The sequence below is a fragment of the Erpetoichthys calabaricus genome, chromosome 8 (genome assembly GCF_900747795.2).
Source record: "Erpetoichthys calabaricus chromosome 8, fErpCal1.3, whole genome shotgun sequence".
NCBI lineage: Eukaryota > Metazoa > Chordata > Cladistia > Polypteriformes > Polypteridae > Erpetoichthys > Erpetoichthys calabaricus.
This window is the reverse complement of record NC_041401.2, coordinates 46,740,683-46,759,135: the sequence shown is the minus strand read 5'-3', so window position 1 is coordinate 46,759,135 and position 18,453 is coordinate 46,740,683. Positions and strand designations below refer to the sequence as shown.

Genomic DNA, 18,453 nt, shown 5'->3' with positions numbered 1-18,453 from the left:
TCAGAGAAAATGTTGTTCTTAGTACAAAACCTTTAGAATGTTTTAAGCTTAAAATAATTTGTGTTTCCGCAGTTAGAATTGCTGTATTTACTGACCCCCTGGCTTTTCTCAGTCCCATTTCCTTTGCCTTGATCTTGTGTGGTGACCTTATTTTTTGTGTTGACAATCCAAATTACAGCTATGCAGTGAATTTTTCTGAAATTCTTAAGTGTTTCAACCTCTCACAGCAGGTTACATTTTCTAAACACAAGAAAGGTCTGTTTTGCCATAGTAGGGTCCTTGGGTGAACGTATTCTCCCTTTTAAATGTTGACCTTACCAAAATGTCCCCATATTTCTGCTATAGCCCTCAAATGTTATTCTACCTTTTATATAATAATAATAATAATTCATTACATTTATATAGCGCTTTATCTATTTACTCAGGCAATACGATACTGTACCAGATACTGTATTGTTTATTCATCCATACATTAAATTAAGATTTGCATTTGTACCCTAATAAATGCAATTTTAAAAAATGCAAGTGTGACAAAAATACCATCTATACCCAGATACTTATTACCAGGTGGCTCTCTGTTTTATATTCAGGTCTAGCTTGGTCTTTGGTCATGCATGGCCTTTGAGACAGCAATGGCTTGGCCTCCTGCTCCAAGAGAGTGCGAGAGTATGCCTTTGCAGGCCTCATTTATCCATCTCTCTGTGTTCCTGACACACCTCTTGCAAGAATGGGAGTGTGTGGTTTCCAATGACTCAGCTCACCACTAGTCTATACCATGCTTTGTTGTAGTTTCAGACAAACAAAAAAAAAAGGATATTCAGGTAATTAAGTTGTAAACTCAAATCTGCTTAACGTCCAGAGTCATAAATTTACTTATCCCTTCCAGTCCAGGCTTTCTGGGTCCACAGAATGTATAGTGTCCCTGCACACCTGGCCCACTCTGTTCAGCTCTTCCCCTCCCTGTCATAGATGTCCAGAGCACTTAACAACAATTCTTATCATATCTAATAGGATCACAAATATGCCAGAGCAACAATTGGTGTAGACAATCTTGTGGGCCCTGAATTAAGACTTTTAGATCATAAATTTGTAGAATCGCTGCCGATCATCATCCTTTTCGGGGGTCCACTTGAAGAACTGCCACTAAGATCATCCTTTTGCAGTTTCCCCTTGCCTGCGGCATTCCACAAATCTTTCGCAACCCTATCTCATTCAGTACTACTTTGATTCATGATTTTTTTAAGAAGCACTAGCTTAATGTATAGAACTACAGTATAAACAACAAGTATATAGTATATAGTACAAATGACACTTAGATTTCTTAAATGCGTTTTTGATTTGCAGTCCTCTCTAAAATGCCTTAGATAAATAACAAAAACTATCTTAATAAGTAATGTCAATTTTTGTTAATGTCAATTTATTTATATAGCACATTTAAAACAACATAGGAATGCTGTGGCCAAAGTGCTTTACAATAACAGAATAAAAGAAAAACAAACAAATAACATAAATAGAAATAAAAAATATGAACATAAATAAAAATAAAATAAATAATAAATAGAAGTGATGTTATATAATCACAATGAGGAAACCATCAGTATTACTGAATGTCACGGAATGCAAGTGAATAGAAATGAGTCTTTAATCTTGTTTTGAACAGTTCAATTGTAGACGACTCCTTTATATGATGAGATGAAGAGTTCCACAGGTGAGGAGCAGCAGCTGCAAAAGCCCTGTCCCCCTTGGTTTTACACTTGGCACGAGGGACAACAAGAGACAACTGACCAGAAGATCTAAGCACTCTGGGTGGCTGGTGTAAAACACACAATTCGGATAAATAGGCAGGAGCAAGCCCATGTAAAGATTTAAAAACTAGCAGCAAGATTTTAAAATCAATTCGAAAACTGATAGACAGCCAGTGTAAAGAAGCTAAAATAGAAGAAACAGAGTCATACTTCCTTGCCCCAACCAGAAAGCGAGCGGCAGCATTCTGGACCAACTATAACCTGTGTATCAGGGATTTGCTAATCCCAGAATACAATGAGTTGTAGTAATCAAGGCGAGAAAAAATAAAAGCATGAGTAGCTTTCTCAAGATCTCTAGACGATAAAAAAGGCTTGATCTTACCTAATAGACGAAGCTGGAAAAAGCAACTCTTGACTACAGAATTTACTTGTTTCTCAGAAGAGAGGTTACTGTCAAAGATTACACCAAGATTGCGGACTTGAGGTTTGCAAAAGACAGAGAAAGAGCCGAGAAGTCCAAGACCAATTTGGGATTTAGCTGATGGACCCACTATAAGCACCTCCGTTTTATTTTGATTCAGATCAAGAAAATTATTAGCCATCCAGGATCTTAGTTCAGAAAGACAGTTGTGGAGTTGATTTATTGCAGAGTTGCAGACAGGAATATAAACCTGACTATCATCCGCATAGCAGTGAAAAGAAATGTTAAATTTCCTAAAAATAGCTCCAATAGGATGAAGGTATATAGAGAATAAAATAGGACCCAAAATGGATCCCTGAGGAACACCATATTTAAGAGGAGTAGTAGATGAAAAAGAGGAATTTAAAGTCACTGAAAAATGTCTACCAGTTAAATATGACCTGAACCAGTTAAGAGTAGCCCCTTTTAGCCCAACAAGATGTTCAAGCCGCATCAGCAATATCTCATGGTCAATGGTGTCAAAGGCAGCGGACAGGCAACTCCTATTTCTAAATGAGTGCAGGAGCTCTCACACTCATTGTTTCCCAAATTTGTCTTTCTTTCACATTTTCTTTTCTTGCTCTCACACATCTCTCTTCTCCTCTCTGGTCTGTGTTTGCACATTTCCTCCTTCTAGCCTGAGTTTGCATGTTCCTCAGGAATCATCTGCTAACCCCCAAAACCCTTGTCTACAGTCCTCCAACTGACCACTCAAATTAATGTAAATCTCTCTCACTGCATTAAACTGCACTTTGGCTAAGTGCAATACTATTAATTACACAACCCAGAGAATGTCCAACGGGGCAGGGGTCTGCTGATTGTATGTACTGACAGCTCTAACCTTCAGCTGGGCTACAATTAGATAACATGTTGGATAGCACTGATCTGCACCAATATCCTCCCATGCAAAAAAATTGTATACTTTTTAGATTTAGGTGGGCTGAATCGATTTCTGAAATTGAAATATCTCTACCAGACTCCATTTCTCTAAGATATCATTTTTAATAGTTTTTATAGGTTATGTTTGTTTTATGCATAAATATTTTCCATTAAGCATATTTTGAGCTGGAAAATGGCAGTCTTCCTTCTGTTAGTTGAGGTTGAAATAACCTAAAATCAAGGATTTGCCACACAATATTCACTCTCAATTTTTTAAATTTCTTCTTATTCCTTCAAAATACCAGGAATTTATATTTAGAAGGTTAGAAAATCCCTTTTTAATAATAATAATAATAATAATTCCTTACATTTATATAGCTCTTTTCTTATCATCAAAAGACAGAAAAGAAAGATGTTTTACAGAAATATGAGAGGTCAGGTTGATCCATCAATTGTCTTGACCAGATAACTGGTAAGCAAACGGCAAAAGAATACATAACCTTGTGTGTTCCACAATTACACAAGCTACAAGGAACTAGTTGAGGAGCTCCTGTGCTCTTTCCCAGCTCCTGAGTGCAACATGTCTTTAAAAATCCATTTCCTACACACGCTGTAAAAATCCATTTCCTACACTTAATTGGATTTTTTCCTTGAGAACATGGGAGTGATCTCTGATGAACATCAGGACAGGGGTCTTTGCTCAATTGGGTTATAGAGAGAGGGAGAGTGCATCTCTGTTAGCAGACATTTGTTAGTCATTCCATCTTGAAACATCTTCAGAGGATTATAAGAGGAAAAAGTACCTAATGACTTTTTGTAAGTAATAATTATATTTACAACAATCAAACATGTAATTTATCAATTTTTAAGTATAAATAATAATTAATTTTTTAAACTATAATGCCTTTTCTCTAAAATAGTGTTTTTTCATTTGAAACCTTCATCTCTCAAAAGCTGTATGTGATAGAGAAATTTGTTTTTTTAGTTTTGGATTCAGTACACTCAAATCTCTAAATAATATAAAGTAATAAAAATTTGATGGGATCAGACCAGACCAGTGACATCAGCAAGGATCCAGTTCTAACTAAGTGATAGTGATGGAACAAAAACCTGCAGCTACTACACTCTCCAGGGGCCTCATGTATAAACGGTGCGTACGCACAGAAATGTTGCGTACGAACCTTTCCATGCTGAAATCGCGATGTATAAAACCTAAACTTGGTGCAAAGCCACACACATTTCCACGGTAACTCATACCTTGGCGTACACAATTTCTCCGCTCGGTTTTGCAGACTGGCGGTACCCAGCGTCAAAGCAGTGCTACTGTTCCTGTGTGGTTACTCTTTCTTAGATCCACATCCACGGCGGCGGCTTTATCAAATACACTGAAATTAACCGCATATCGTTCATAAATTTAATGCATCTGATTGTAATTAACCTGTAACAATATAATGGTCCACAGAATGGTCAAACTACTGTTCCTGTGTGCTCATCCTTTCTTTCTTAGCTCCACATTCCTGACGCGGCTTTATAAATACACTGAAATTAACTGCATATTGTTTATTAGTGTAATGCATCTGATTGTAATTAACCTGTAGCAATATAATGGGCCAGGGAATAGCCATAGTATTTCAAATACCATAACTGCTTTAGCGTTGTTACGCTCACTGCATCTTGTTCTTCTTTTTGCTGCTCCCGTTAAGGGTTGACACTACGTATCATCTTTTTCCATATTACTCTCACTGCACCATTCGGAGTATTTATATCACTGTATCTGAGTGTGAATCACAGCAGCAGATGATCGGAAAGAGAATTATCGGTATACAGTTTCAAGTACACACTACCTCAACCACGGCAAAAAGCGTCAAAGCCTTTCCTGTACGGACCTCGCGTTTCAGAAACAGTTTCATCCCAAGAACTCTAAACGCACTCAATCAGTCCATCAAGTGCTCCTTGTAGAACTGTGTATACTTATAAGTACAATCACTTCACTGTAAACTTACACTACAGTTATAATATTGCACAACCTGCGCTACTTTATAAAGCGCGTATGATGACAATATCATTTTTAAGATGAAATGCAGCAAAATATGTTGCTTATAGTATACAGATAAAACTTTTAACTTCATTTAAATAATCTGTATTGTTAATAATTAAACATGTGAGGACACGGTGCCGCAGCGTATAGCTAGTTCAAGGATAGCTCCTGCCTTGCGCTGTATTCTTGCTGGTGCTGACGCGACACTGGAAGGATAGACGAATAGAATAATTAAACATGTACTACAAAGATATTTCAATGTTCCTTAAAAGTTTTGAAGAATTGGCGTTCTAAGCTTACAAATGGCTTGACGTCTATTACAGAGCTGATTGTGTGGCGATTGGAGAAAGAAAAGTATGGACAGGAATTGGAGGTTAGTACGTTTGAAAGAGACAGTACTTCTGTAATAAATTGTTTCATCGAAGGTCGCACATGGTGCAGCAAGCCTCTTGCGTGAGATATGAACAATCACTGTGCCACCGTGTTCCCATGTTTAATAACATGCTTTCATTCCTATCATCATGAAAATGATATCACGTATACATCTCAGTATTTTAATTATTCAGAGAGCTGTAATAAAGTATCTATCTATCTATCTATCTATCTATCTATCTATCTATCTATCTATCTATCTATCTATCTATCTATCTATCTATCTATCTATCTATCTAATATCTCGAATGTAATGCATTCTGTGTCCTGTCGGAGAAAGAGAAAGAACGGAAGCACGTAGTGATTCACACACATAAAGCACATAGAAGATCAAACACAGAAAAAAGCATTTAACATGCTACTTGAGAAACTAGTAAAATAAACGATTTTAAGATGAAGTTTATGATGTTCTACTTTAATGGCAAAATAAACTACGTGATTAAAGTGGAAATTTCAAGATTAAAGTTGACATTTCGTGCTTTTTTCCCACTGTGTGCCTATGTTTTTTGTTTGTACCCTAATACGCTTTCATATGACACTCAGACGGTGGGCTACGACTCGCCTTTTCACAGCGACTTTGATATGTGATTTCTTTTTTATTTTGGGCACTGTGCGACTTTGTGAATTTGATCTTTCGAGTTTTTCCGACACTGTGTCACTCGATCAATTTCCTTTTGTTGATTATTCCACTGTTTAAACCAACAAATAGTACATTTTTCCTTTGCCTCCACTTGGTATTCGCTGAAATTCTTATATTTTCTCCCGTGCTTTTCCCATTGTCTTTTCACAGAAGGCTATTTATATTGATTTGCATATTCAAAGAGGCGTAATTCTGGGAGGAGTTGGGGCGGGACAGAAGGCACGTGCACGTGCATTACTTTTCACGCTGATCGGGATTTATGTAGTGGAAGAACGTGAAAGTATGCGTGCGCACAGATTCCTGCATCTGGATTTTTCTGTGCGTACGCACAATCCCGCTTTTGTGCTTACGCCATGTTATAGTGTGAGTTCTACGCACGGCGTTATACATGAGGCCCCAGGACTGAACATGGAAACTTAACCTAACTTGAACCATACCCCCCAACTTTCAAACTTAAAATCTCATGTTCCCAACTTCTATTTTAAAATTGCACCACTTCCTACTTTTCCCTTTCTCCCTGTCTCTCTGTCATTTTAATGGTCATCATCCAGTCTCATTGGCTGGTTGCACTCCCCTCTAAAGGGGGTATTGGTACAGAAATTTTAAAGGCTTAGTGTCCTTCCTGATACTAACCTCTTTTAGGTGCATTTTATGAAATCCTATTCTAATCACAGGTCACAGGGTAAACACCAGATCCTAATTATTCTATAATAGATAGTGCCTTTTTACCTATTACTAGATGAGTGATGAACATTAATCACTGGTGTAGTAGATGTGGTAAATATTGGTATCATGTAATAGTTGATAATATATTTTATTTCTGAAATTAGATTGCTGTAATATCTCTCTATTTTAAACAAAAAATCATGGAAGGCTTGGAAGGAGACGAGACATGATTTTGTCGGAGACACTTTAATGTCCCGCGAGACAAGGCAGTGAGACAAAAGGACAGCTGTTGTACAGGCTTTTAAATGTTTGAAGTTCTGCGTGACATGCTGATCACGCAGCACGGCACAAGCAGCAGCAGCAGCAAGCCAGCTGATCAAGCATAGAGGAAGTAAAAAAAATGCAATTTTTTCCCATTGTATCACCGTTTAAGAGGGGGTTTCGGAGGAGCGACTGCATCTCCTTAGCATGCATGCATTCAGCACCCCTCTTTACAATGCGAGAGGCAGAGACGCAAAGTGGCTTTCGCGTAACACGTCCTAGCTTTCAAATGAGAAAATGCATTCAGTATTTTCCATGATGGTGGTGGAAGGAAGTAGGGTCAGAGCAAGGCCAAAGAAGAGGTTGTGGAATGATGCCATAAGAAGAGTGTGTAGAAAACGACTCGAGGGATAACTGGCCAAGATGAATAAACTGGCCTGTTAATCCAGTGAGGATGATGATGATGTTGATACCCTGTAAGTGAGTCTTCCCTTAAACAAAATGAAACATTTCATAGATAAATATTCACCCACCTGCCTGCTTATTTTACGTCAGGGTCTCAGAGATCCAGAGCTTATCCCAGTGTAATTGTGCGCAAAGCAAGAGTCAGCTTTGTGTAGAGAGCTCTAAATGGTTAAACATTATACTCTTAAGTCTAGAACAATGAGGTACTCATGATGTCAATTTTCCTAAATAGCTAGCAAAGTACATTAACTACATTGTCTTTGACTTATTTGACACCACTTCATTCATAGCATTGCTGCAGTGGGCCCCGTCAACCAGTAGGCTTGATGGGTTGGTAGGTTGACATGCTATGTATGGGGGCAATCAAGCATCACCCAACCAGTTAAGTGTATGTGTATGTGCAGTGAGAGGGAAGCTGGACTCCTAGCCAAAATGCAAGAAAACAAAGTGACTCCATTTTAATACAGATTTTCCCTGTGTTGAACACCACTCTAAGGTTGTTTACAGGTCCAGTTTTCAACAATTGTGTGTGTGTTTTTGAGCTGTCAGGTCAAGTGACTTGCTCCAGGATTTGTAAGTAGTTACAGCTCAACCTGCAACTTTTTGTTTTTGACTCCAACGCTTTAGCCAGTAGACAATTCTGTCTGCCATACTGATAACACAGTCAGTGGTTTTCTCTCCAAGGGCAGATTCATAGCACCCAGTTTCTCCATTTTCTGTCCATGGCTATTCACTTGAAGTCCCTTTGTCACAACATTACAAGCTGTAATGAGATTCTGATTATTAATTGAAATTAGTTCTGATCATGTTCAAGAAGAGAGGAAAGATATTATTAATACCACACACAGTGCCTGTGCCTTCCTCAAACTGAATGTTCAAAATGTTCTTTTTATTTTGTCTGCCACAGCAGGAGTGCACGTACTGCCTTCTGTATTGATTTATCTCCTTTGAACATTGACACCTTAGGAATGTAATTTGATATTTAGCTCTGGTTGCCAAACCTCCAAAGCTAGCAGATATAAATTAGTCATACAGTGAAACTTGAGGAAAAACAATTTGTGCTGTTTAAAGAAAAATCTTACTGAACAGAGAAATTGAAGGACTGTCAGTCTCGGTGCAGTGCTGATTACAGAAAATATAGAAAATGACTGTGATCCATGGGTTTAAGAGTTATTATTCACTGCCTTGTTTGTCTTTATTGGTTAGCACTGTTGCATCACAGCTCTAGACTCCTGGGTTATATATCTGCCTAGGCACTGTCTAGGTAGGGCTTGCGCCTTCTCTCTGTGTCTGTATGAGTTTTTCTCATGCCAAATACATGCTGATCAGATTAAATGGACACTGTACACTGGCACCATGTAAGTGAGAGGGGCTCTGTGCCAAGTGGGTGCTTTATAAATTTCACATCCAAGGTTAAATCGGACCTTGTGCCAAATTCTTCCCCTGTAAATCTGCACTTGACATAATGGGTACAGGGAATAGTTGATCTAGTCTGGCAGTGGAGTCCCAGTGTTTCTCCCTACTTATTCTTTAGCTGAAAGTTACTTTAATTTTCATCCACATATTCATCCATTTTCTTAACACAGACTTACTCCAATACAGAGTCGCAGAGAGCCAGAGCCTCTTCCGACAACATCAGGTGCAAGGGTGGAATTGACAGTGGTTTGGACGGCAGCCTTTTCACAAGGCATATCCAGACAAATAAGCCCCACTCATTCCCAGCAGGCCTATATTGAATCATCACTAAACATAGCGTGTTAGTGTATGGGGCATAAACTTGGAGGAAATGAATGTTGATAAAACATGAACATTAAATATTGCACACAATAAGTGGCTAGTACAGGAATTAACTTCATTTATTATTTTGGTTTAAATTCATGCCATTACCTTTTTGCACATTGCACACCTTCTCATAATGTGGCAATTTTCATACCCATCCAGTATTTGAATTTTCACAAGACACAGTGCAGACACCATTCTATTACAGCACACACTCATTGACTTTGTGCCTTTTTTTTGATGTGTAAGCCTGTGGTGCCATGGTTAGCAATTCTGTCAAAGAGATTCAATGTCCAAATTTCAAATGCTGCTTCAGGAACTGTCTGCAGAATTTCCGAATTTTGCTGCAGATCTACATTTTTCCTCCAGCATACTGAATATATGCAGTTTATGTTAAATGTTGACTCTAAACTGCCCAGTATGAGTGCTACTGTGCAGCCATGAGCATGTGAGTACAGCCTGTGATAGGATGGCATCCTCGTAGTGTTGGTTCCAATGAAACACTCAAGTTCTGCCAGTACAGGCATCGGCTCACTGCAGCAATGGCATTTATAAGTAAGGATGGACTTTTTCATTAGTTTCATTAGTTTTTCATTAGTTTTTATTATAGTTTTTTTTAATTTTAGTACTAATTTACAGTACTTCTTTATATTAAGTTTTGTCACTTAGAACCAGCATACCTGTGTATCAGCTACCCACTTTGTAAACAGTATAAACAGGACATTACCCGAGAATACTCTGAGAATTGAGTTTATATAAAGAACTCACTGCCTAGGTCACCAAAATTCATTTCTGAATAAAAACTACTCATTATGTGCCTTGCTTTGTTCTCTCATCAAGAAATGCTACTGTGACTCCTTTATACAAACAGCAATATGCCTGTATAATGCCACACTGCACTGGGACTGCCAATTACAAAGTTTTCTTTCTTTTTAGTTTTCTTCCTTGTTAGCCATTCTGATGTGTGTTTAGACCATAATGTCTGTCTATCTATCTATCTATCTATCTATCTATCTATCTATCTATCTATCTATCTATCTATCTATCTATCTATCTATCTATCTATCTATCTATCTATCTATCTATCTATCTATCTATCTATCTATCTATCTATCTATCTATCTATCTATCTATCTATCTATAAACAAGCTATTAGGATCAGAGGGAAGTGTGGGGCAAAGAGTTTGGAGTCCAGGCAGGCAGCGGGTAGAAGCTGTTGTAGAATTGATTTGAATATAGATAGATAGATAGATAGATAGATAGATAGATAGATAGATAGATAGATAGATAGATAGATAGATAGATAGATAGATAGATAGATAGATAGATAGATAGATAGATAGATAGATAGATAGATAGGCTGGAGACCCAATCACATTTTTGACACACTTCTGTTGAATAATTTGTTGACTGAAAGTCCTCAGTGTTAGTTTGTCATAGAGAGGATGTACAGCATTGTTCATAATGGCACTCAGGTTTGTTTTAATCCTCTCCTTTACTACTACCTCCAGGGGTTCCAGACTGTATTCCATAACTGCACCTGCTCTTTTAATTAGCTTGTTAATTTGGTGGGCCTCTCTTGACGCGGTGTTACTAGCCCAGCACACTATAGCATAAAACATCACACTAGCCATCACAGAATTATAAAAGATGTAAAGGATATGCAGTACATTTGTTAGACTTGTCTTTTAAAAAAACTGTTGTTTTTTTATTATCAGTTGCTGTTATTATTTATTTATTACTGTCTAGTCACTTACCTATTATTTATTTTTTATCAGTTTATAGAATAGCATATTTCTTTACCTGCCTTGCACCTGTCCTATGTTTATATGTATATGTTACACTACAGTCCTGGGGAACATTATTTTGTGCCACTGCTTTCTGTAATACTGTGTTTGGATGGTATGAAATAAAGCGACTTGACTTGACTAAATGTCATAGTGGTCATTGCTAGAATCTTAGGTACCACTAGGAAAGAGACCTCTCTATTAATATCTTTGGCAAGGAGTGGAATTTGATTACTTATAACATTTATTCTTCATAAACCTGTGCAATATATGTTGTAAATTTGTCAGCTTTCCAGATTAAAATGACTTTAAAAATATCAGAAATTGGATCCCCATGTAGTTCTGGAATTGTCAGGTCAGATGTTCTGGGAATGTCTGAAATTAAGACCTGTTTGGGAAAATTTATTTGCTTATCCATCAGATAGTGTTCAATTTAAACTGTGATTTCCCACTCTGTAGTGTTAGCACATTGTGTAAACTTGTTCAAATGTTCTTTGTGATGAGCTGTTCCAGAGCATCATAGCTGGCACAATGTCATTAATGTTATGCTAAAATAAGTCTGTTTGGCTTCTACTAATCTCTCTATTGTAACGCTTATTGTTATAATTGTTATAAAGAAGTATAATAGAATGTTTCATTGGGTGTAGGTGGTTTTTTTTAGTATTATTTAAAGTTAATGAATCTTACCTCTTTCTGTGATTTATTAAAATTAATTGTATTTTTGATTGAGCTGATTTTTCATCTGCTTTACAGCAGTGTGTATTTTATTGGTATATTATTCTTCTTCTTTTATAATGCATATATCTGGAAATGGATCGTATTTCATTTAAAAAATCATTATTGGCATAATTTGTGTGATATAACCCCTATTTTCTTTACTTTTCTGTTTAAATGACTTAATAAAGCTATAAATATAAATTCAGATATGCTAATCTATTTACTGTTTTTAAAATATAAACTTTATTTCAGAAATGTCCTTAAATTCCAAGTAAGTTTTTTTTTGCTAAACAAGGTAAATCATGTCATGATGGTAACTTAACAGGCTGGCTTCCTTGCATTATTTTTTTACAGATCAATAAGTGTGGAACCCAAGCTCCAGTGTGGCTCTCTCTTAAGGATGGCCCCCTGCCTCGTCCTGGTGAAGTGAAGCAGCTGTCAGCTTGTGCTACGTGGCAGTTCTTCTTGGGAAGTACAAAGGACTGCTGTTTATTTAGGTTTCCAGTCTCAGTGAGAAACTGCGGAGGGTTTTATGTGTATTTCTTACAACCAACTCAAGGATGCATGGGCTACTGTGCACAAGGTGACAAGCAGAAATATAAATCTTTCCATAAGTATGTTATAATCTCCCCTTAGTCCCAAAGCAAGTTACATTCAGTTTCATTTAATGTTCATTTGTCAACTTAAAGTGACGTTTTTTTACAGATTTTATAAGCAAAGATAAAATTAATCACATAAAATTTTATCTTCTTCAACTTTAGCTCTAAGCTTGGAATTTTTTTGGCAAAATAGAGGTTTTTATATCATTGCTAAAGTTGCTAGATGATTTAAAAGTATGTCGCTTTTTCTCCAAGGACAAGACTGAAACTTGCTAATCAGTGTAATTATTTTTGAATCACAGAGCTGGGGTAATTATGCAATGGAATATTCATGAAGGTTTGTTCATAGTTGTGCAATATGCATGTGTTTTTATGAACAAGTTGATTTTAAATGAGCTGACATCTAAAGTCACCTGCAGTGTTCTAATGCAGTGTGCAGGTCTGCTGGTGGGAAGTTCAGTTCTGGTATTTAATAAATGTGTTGGTCATTGTCAGGGTGAAAGCTCCGTTCCAGAGGGTCTTTTTGAAGTTATTGGATATATAAAAAATTTAATTACATTTGCTGTTTTTCTAACTACGTTTTGTCCTTTTGAACTGTTTTTACCATAATAAATATCTATATTTATGAAATAGTCTAGTAGGATTTGACAGTAATTTCAGACATAATTGGAGAAAATAGGGTTGATAAGTGAAAATGTCACATATGCAATGCATTTAAAGTGCATCAACATCCAAAGTATATCTTCATTTTATTTTCCATTATATTAAATTATACATATGTACTATAGAATATGTAATTGAAGCTTATCTTAGTTTTATGCTGGCCATCATGGTGGCACAGTAGTTAGTGCCCAGGGACCAGGGTTTGTGTTCTGGGTCTGCTCCCTGACTATGCGGAGTTTCCATGCTGTGACTGCATTTGTGAACATTTTACTCCTGGTGCTCCAGTTATAACTCACCCATCCCCAAAGACAGGCATGCTATGTGGATTGGCAACTCGGACACCAGTGTAGAGGAAGAATATGTGCAATGGACTGGTGCTCCATTCATGGTTGTTTCCTACTCCATGCCCATTGCTGCCTGGATAAACTCTGGTTCCCTGAAAACCTGAATTCAATTAAGTGGGTTTGAGAATGAGAATGCAACTTTATATCCATGTCCACCAATATGGTCATATATTTTTGATAAGCTTATAGTAACGAGTGAGCACTAGCGAGTTCACTTTGCCGTGAGTTCCCCAAAATCATAGAAATGTTTGCAATATTTGTCAAACTTGACTAACTGCATTAAAGTCAATGGGGAAGAACTAACTGAACTAGATCTGACTGGATTATAATGGTGCAGTTGTCTTCAAAGGGTCCCTGAGGGCTAGGGAAATGTCTGCCAACTATACTGGACTGGATATTGTGGCCAAAAAGGTGACCTGAGCTGTGCGGCAGCAATGCCAACCACTGCACCATTTTGCCTCCATGATATCAAAGAAGAAAGTACACAGTCAGAGACACACAATCATAGATTATGTCAAAACAAAACAGAAATGATGAAATTATAGTCAAAAGTGACACTGAAGGCTCTCTGAAACAGTTTGTGCTGATGCTTTGCACTTTTTATCCTATCAAAAAGATAGAAACATGTTGTAAATAGTAATAAACCTTTCATTATTATTATTTCACAGAGTCTCCTGTGTTTGGGGGAAGATGAGGTGACAGGCTCCTTCAAAGTTTGTTTTTTATATGCACGTGGCTAATTATTATGTATGCATAGGGCACACACCTCCTTCTTTTATACTGACGTGGCATTCGAAAATCTACCTGCACATTGGCGATAAAACCCTTGAACATACTTTCTGGTTAATGACTCATAGCATTTCATTTATCAGCTTGAGTTATGGCTTTAGCATCTTGGTTCTGGTAACAACTTGTATTTGCTTAATGGCTTTTAACATTTCTAAGTCAGATGGTTTTACTGTCTAGTATTTGATAATATCGGGCCTGTTTAAAACCATCTTCACAGTTGCTCACAAACTCTGTTGACGGCTGGCAATTCAAAGTTATAAGCCGCCACTAAAAAAGTAGGTGGGCCTACACTATGCAGTGGTCTAGCCAAGCACTTTGGATACTTGTAGTTGACACAATTAACATTTTAAAATCATAACTGTTTATTATAATTCAATTTCACAAGCAGAGATAACTTGTTATTTATGCTGTATATGTTTAACTATTGTGGCCAAAATGGTGACCTGAGCTGTGCAGCAGCAGTGCCAACCATTGCACCACTGTGCCTCACTGAGATCAAAGAAGAAAGAACGCAGTCAGAGACTCACAATCATATATTGCATCGAAGCAAAGCGGAAATGCCGAATTGCAGTCAAAAGTCAGAAAATATATGTAGGTCTTTTAAAGGCAGGAAATTTAAAGTGGCATGTCAAGATTGAAACCGCTGGCTTGTTCTGTTTTTTGAAGTCAGGCTGAATGATCTCTAAACTGTACTGATGCTTTGCACTTTCTTTCCTACCAAAAGATAGAAACGTCTTGTAAATAGCAGTAAATCTTTCTTTATTATTATTATTTCATAGGGTCTCCTCTGTTAGGGGTGGGGGGCGTCAGGCTCTTTCAAGGTTTGTTTTCACTCTCGCCGCACCACGTGGCTAATTGTTATGCATGCATAGGGCACGCATCTCTTTCTCTTATGTTGACGTTGAACTCGAAGGTTGGCCTGCACATTTGGCTACAAGCACAAATAACTTGTCCCACAAAGTCTGTATTGCAAATGATCAGCTTTATACTGTATAAACAGGGGGCGGTCATATCAATGTTGGCTGTTACAGCTCTGGAGGATGTCGCACTGGCCTTGCAAAGCATTATGGGGTGCTGGTATTAAAAATAAATAAAAAATAAATTCTCCTAAACCGGCTGAATTATCAGTAAATAATTTGATGAACAAGGGTGAGCGAGTATGCAGCAAATTCACTGAGAAATATGCTTTTGCATAATTCGCTGATCAACGCTATAATCTATATACCTTTAAGAACCAGATCTTATTCAAACAGCATAAGAAGTAAAGCAGAAATAATCCCTGAACTGAACAACATTCTATTACAGAGGACACTCATCGACATAAAAGCTAACTCATGGTAACTAATTTTGCTAAGCAGCTAATTTTGCATTATGTACAGTAATCCCTCGCTATATCGCGCTTCGACTTTCGTGGCTTCACTCTATTGCAGATTTTATATGTAAGCATATTTAAATATATATCGCGGATTTTTCGCTGGTTCGTGGGTTTCAGTGGACAGTGGGTCTTTTAATTTCTGGTATACAGTGATCCCTCGCTATATCGCGCTTCGCCTTTCGCGGCTTCACTCCATCGCGGATTTTATATGTAAGCATATTTAAATATATATCGCGGATTTTTTGCTGGTTCGCGGATTTCTGCGGACAATGGGTCTTTTAATTTCTGGTACATGCTTCCTCAGTTGGTTTGCCCAGTTGATTTCATACAAGGGACGCTATTGGCAGATGGCTGAGTAGCTAGATTGCTTACTCTTCTCTCTCTCTTGCGCTGACTTTCTCTGATCCTGACGTATGGGGATTGAGCAGGGGGGCTGTTCGCACACCTAGACGATACGGACGCTCGTCTAAAAATGCTGAAAGATTATCTTCACGTTGCTATCTTTTGTGCAGCTGCTTCCTGAAACGACATGCTGCACGGTGCTTCGCATACTTAAAAGCTCGAAGGGCACGTATTGATTTTTGACTGAAAAACAAACTCTGTCTCTCTCTCTCTCTCTCTCTCTCTTTCTCCCTGCTCCTGACGGAGGGGGTGTGAGCTGCCGCCTTCAACAGCTTTGTGCCGCGGTGCTTCGCATACTTAAAAGCCAAACAGCCCTATTGATTTGTTTGCTAGAGATTGTTTTCTCTGTCTATGTGACATTTTGTGCTCCTGACACGCACTCCTTTGAAGAGGAAGATATGTTTGCATTCTTTTAATTGTGAGACAGAACTGTCATCTCTGTCTTGTCATGGAGCACAGTTTAAACTTTTGAAAAAGAGACAAATGTTTGTTTGCAGTGTTTGAATAACGTTCCTGTCTCTCTACAACCTCCTGTGTTTCTGTGCAAATCTGTGACCCAAGCATGACAATATAAAAATAACCATATAAACATATGGTTTCTACTTCGCGGATTTTCTTATTTCGCGGGTGGCTCTGGAACGCAACCCCCGCGATTGAGGAGGGATTACTGTATGCTTCCTCAGTTGGTTTGCCCAGTTGATTTCATACAAGGGACACTGTTGGCAGATGGCTGAGAAGCTACCCATATCAGAGCATGTATTACATATTAAATAAAACTCCTCAAATACTGTATATTGTGAGCAGGGGGGCTGTTCGCACCCCTAGAGGATACGGACACTTGTCTAAAAAATGCTGAAAGACTACCTTCACATTGCTCCCTTTCTTGCTGGGGTTACTTGCGGCTCTATTGTCAAGCGATATACTTCCCGCAAGGTGCTTTGCACACTTAAAAGCTCGAACAGCACCTATCAGTTTTTGATTGTTTGCTTTTCTCTCTCTCTGACATTCTCTGCTCCTGATGTGCACTCCTTTGAAGAGGAAGATATGTTTGCATTCTTTTAATTGTGAGACGGAACTGTCATCTCTGTGTTGTCATGGAGCATGTTTAAACTTTTGAAAAAGAGACAAATGTTTGTTTGCAATGTTTGAATAAAGTTCCTGTCTCTCTACAACCTCCTGTGTTTCTGTGCAAATCTGTGACCCAAGCGTGACAATATAAAAATAACCATATAAACGTATGGTTTTTACTTCACGGATTTTCACCTTTAGCAGGAAGTTCTGGAACGCAACCCCGCGATGGAGGAGGGGGTCACTGTATTGCTTAACAAAGAAATTCTGGAGATAAGCGGAGAAAACTAGAGTGTATAGTGATTATTAATACAGACATTAGGAGAAAACAAACCCAGACAATGACGAGAGCAGAAATGGAACATAATTGGAAGCAGTAGTGTTAATTGCTGTGTCACTGTTCTTCCCTATAAAGTTCTATATGAACTGTTTATCCATACAGTATCTATATATAAATATATTGTATAAATAATCCAGGATGCCTGAAAACAGGTATAGTCCAAATGCATCTACTTTCTGTCTTAGCCCTGGTAGCAACAAACCAAGGAGAGTTCTCTTTACTTGGAAACAGTCTTAAACTCCATTTGTTCTTGCTTCCAGCTGAAATAAAACATCTAATCTATCTGTTTCCTTGATCTGTCTTTGGTTGTCAACACCCAGAACATTTCAAATGGAAAGCACCAAAGGGATGTCCATACTAGATGCCCAAACCACCCCCATCTGTATTGCTAACAATGGCTGTTATAGACTGTTGTCCACTTGGATTACTATGCTTCTAACCCTATCACAGACAGAGAACCCCAAAAGCCTGCCGAGGAACCTTGTTTTAGTTAGTTGTACCCTTGTTTCATTGTTTCAATCACTGCCCAAACTGTGTAACAATAGTTCATAACAGGTACATAGATTGGCTTATAAGCTTCCTCATCACCATCGCTGTCTACTTGTAGTAACACATCCATTGTAATGATACTTCCCCGGTCTATGGTTAATGTCATAATGTCTTATGCCATTACTCAAGAATGAGACTCTGAGGTACTTCAGGTAGTTCACTTCGGGTAGCTGCTGTACACTCACCTACTGAGATGAGACCACTGTTTTTTCTTAAGAAGGGCCATGTCTTTTGTTTATGTGTTGTTACTCATTTTGAATACTTTGCATTCAGCTGTAAAATACTCAAGTGATCATCAGAGATCACAGTCCAGCAAAACCAAAATAAAAATGATCCTGAATTTGGGGAGATATTCTCTAGACACTGATATCGCCTTCATATCCTGTCCTTGAAAATTATAAACAGGAAGGGAGAAAAGATATGCTGTTGGCAGAGTCGTTCATTCAGATTTAATT

The 18,453-nt window shown here is 37.9% G+C and overlaps 1 protein-coding gene across 1 annotated transcript in view; it reads left to right on the top strand.

The window, feature by feature from the left end:
• The window catches only part of si:ch211-246m6.5 (von Willebrand factor D and EGF domain-containing protein), a 393,193-nt gene that overhangs the window by 114,453 nt on the left and 260,287 nt on the right, over positions 1 to 18,453 (top strand). The window contains exon 3 of the mRNA XM_028806510.2: positions 12,224 to 12,452. Within this exon, the coding sequence (XP_028662343.1) occupies positions 12,224 to 12,452 (229 nt within the window). The remainder of the gene's footprint in view (positions 1 to 12,223; positions 12,453 to 18,453) is intronic.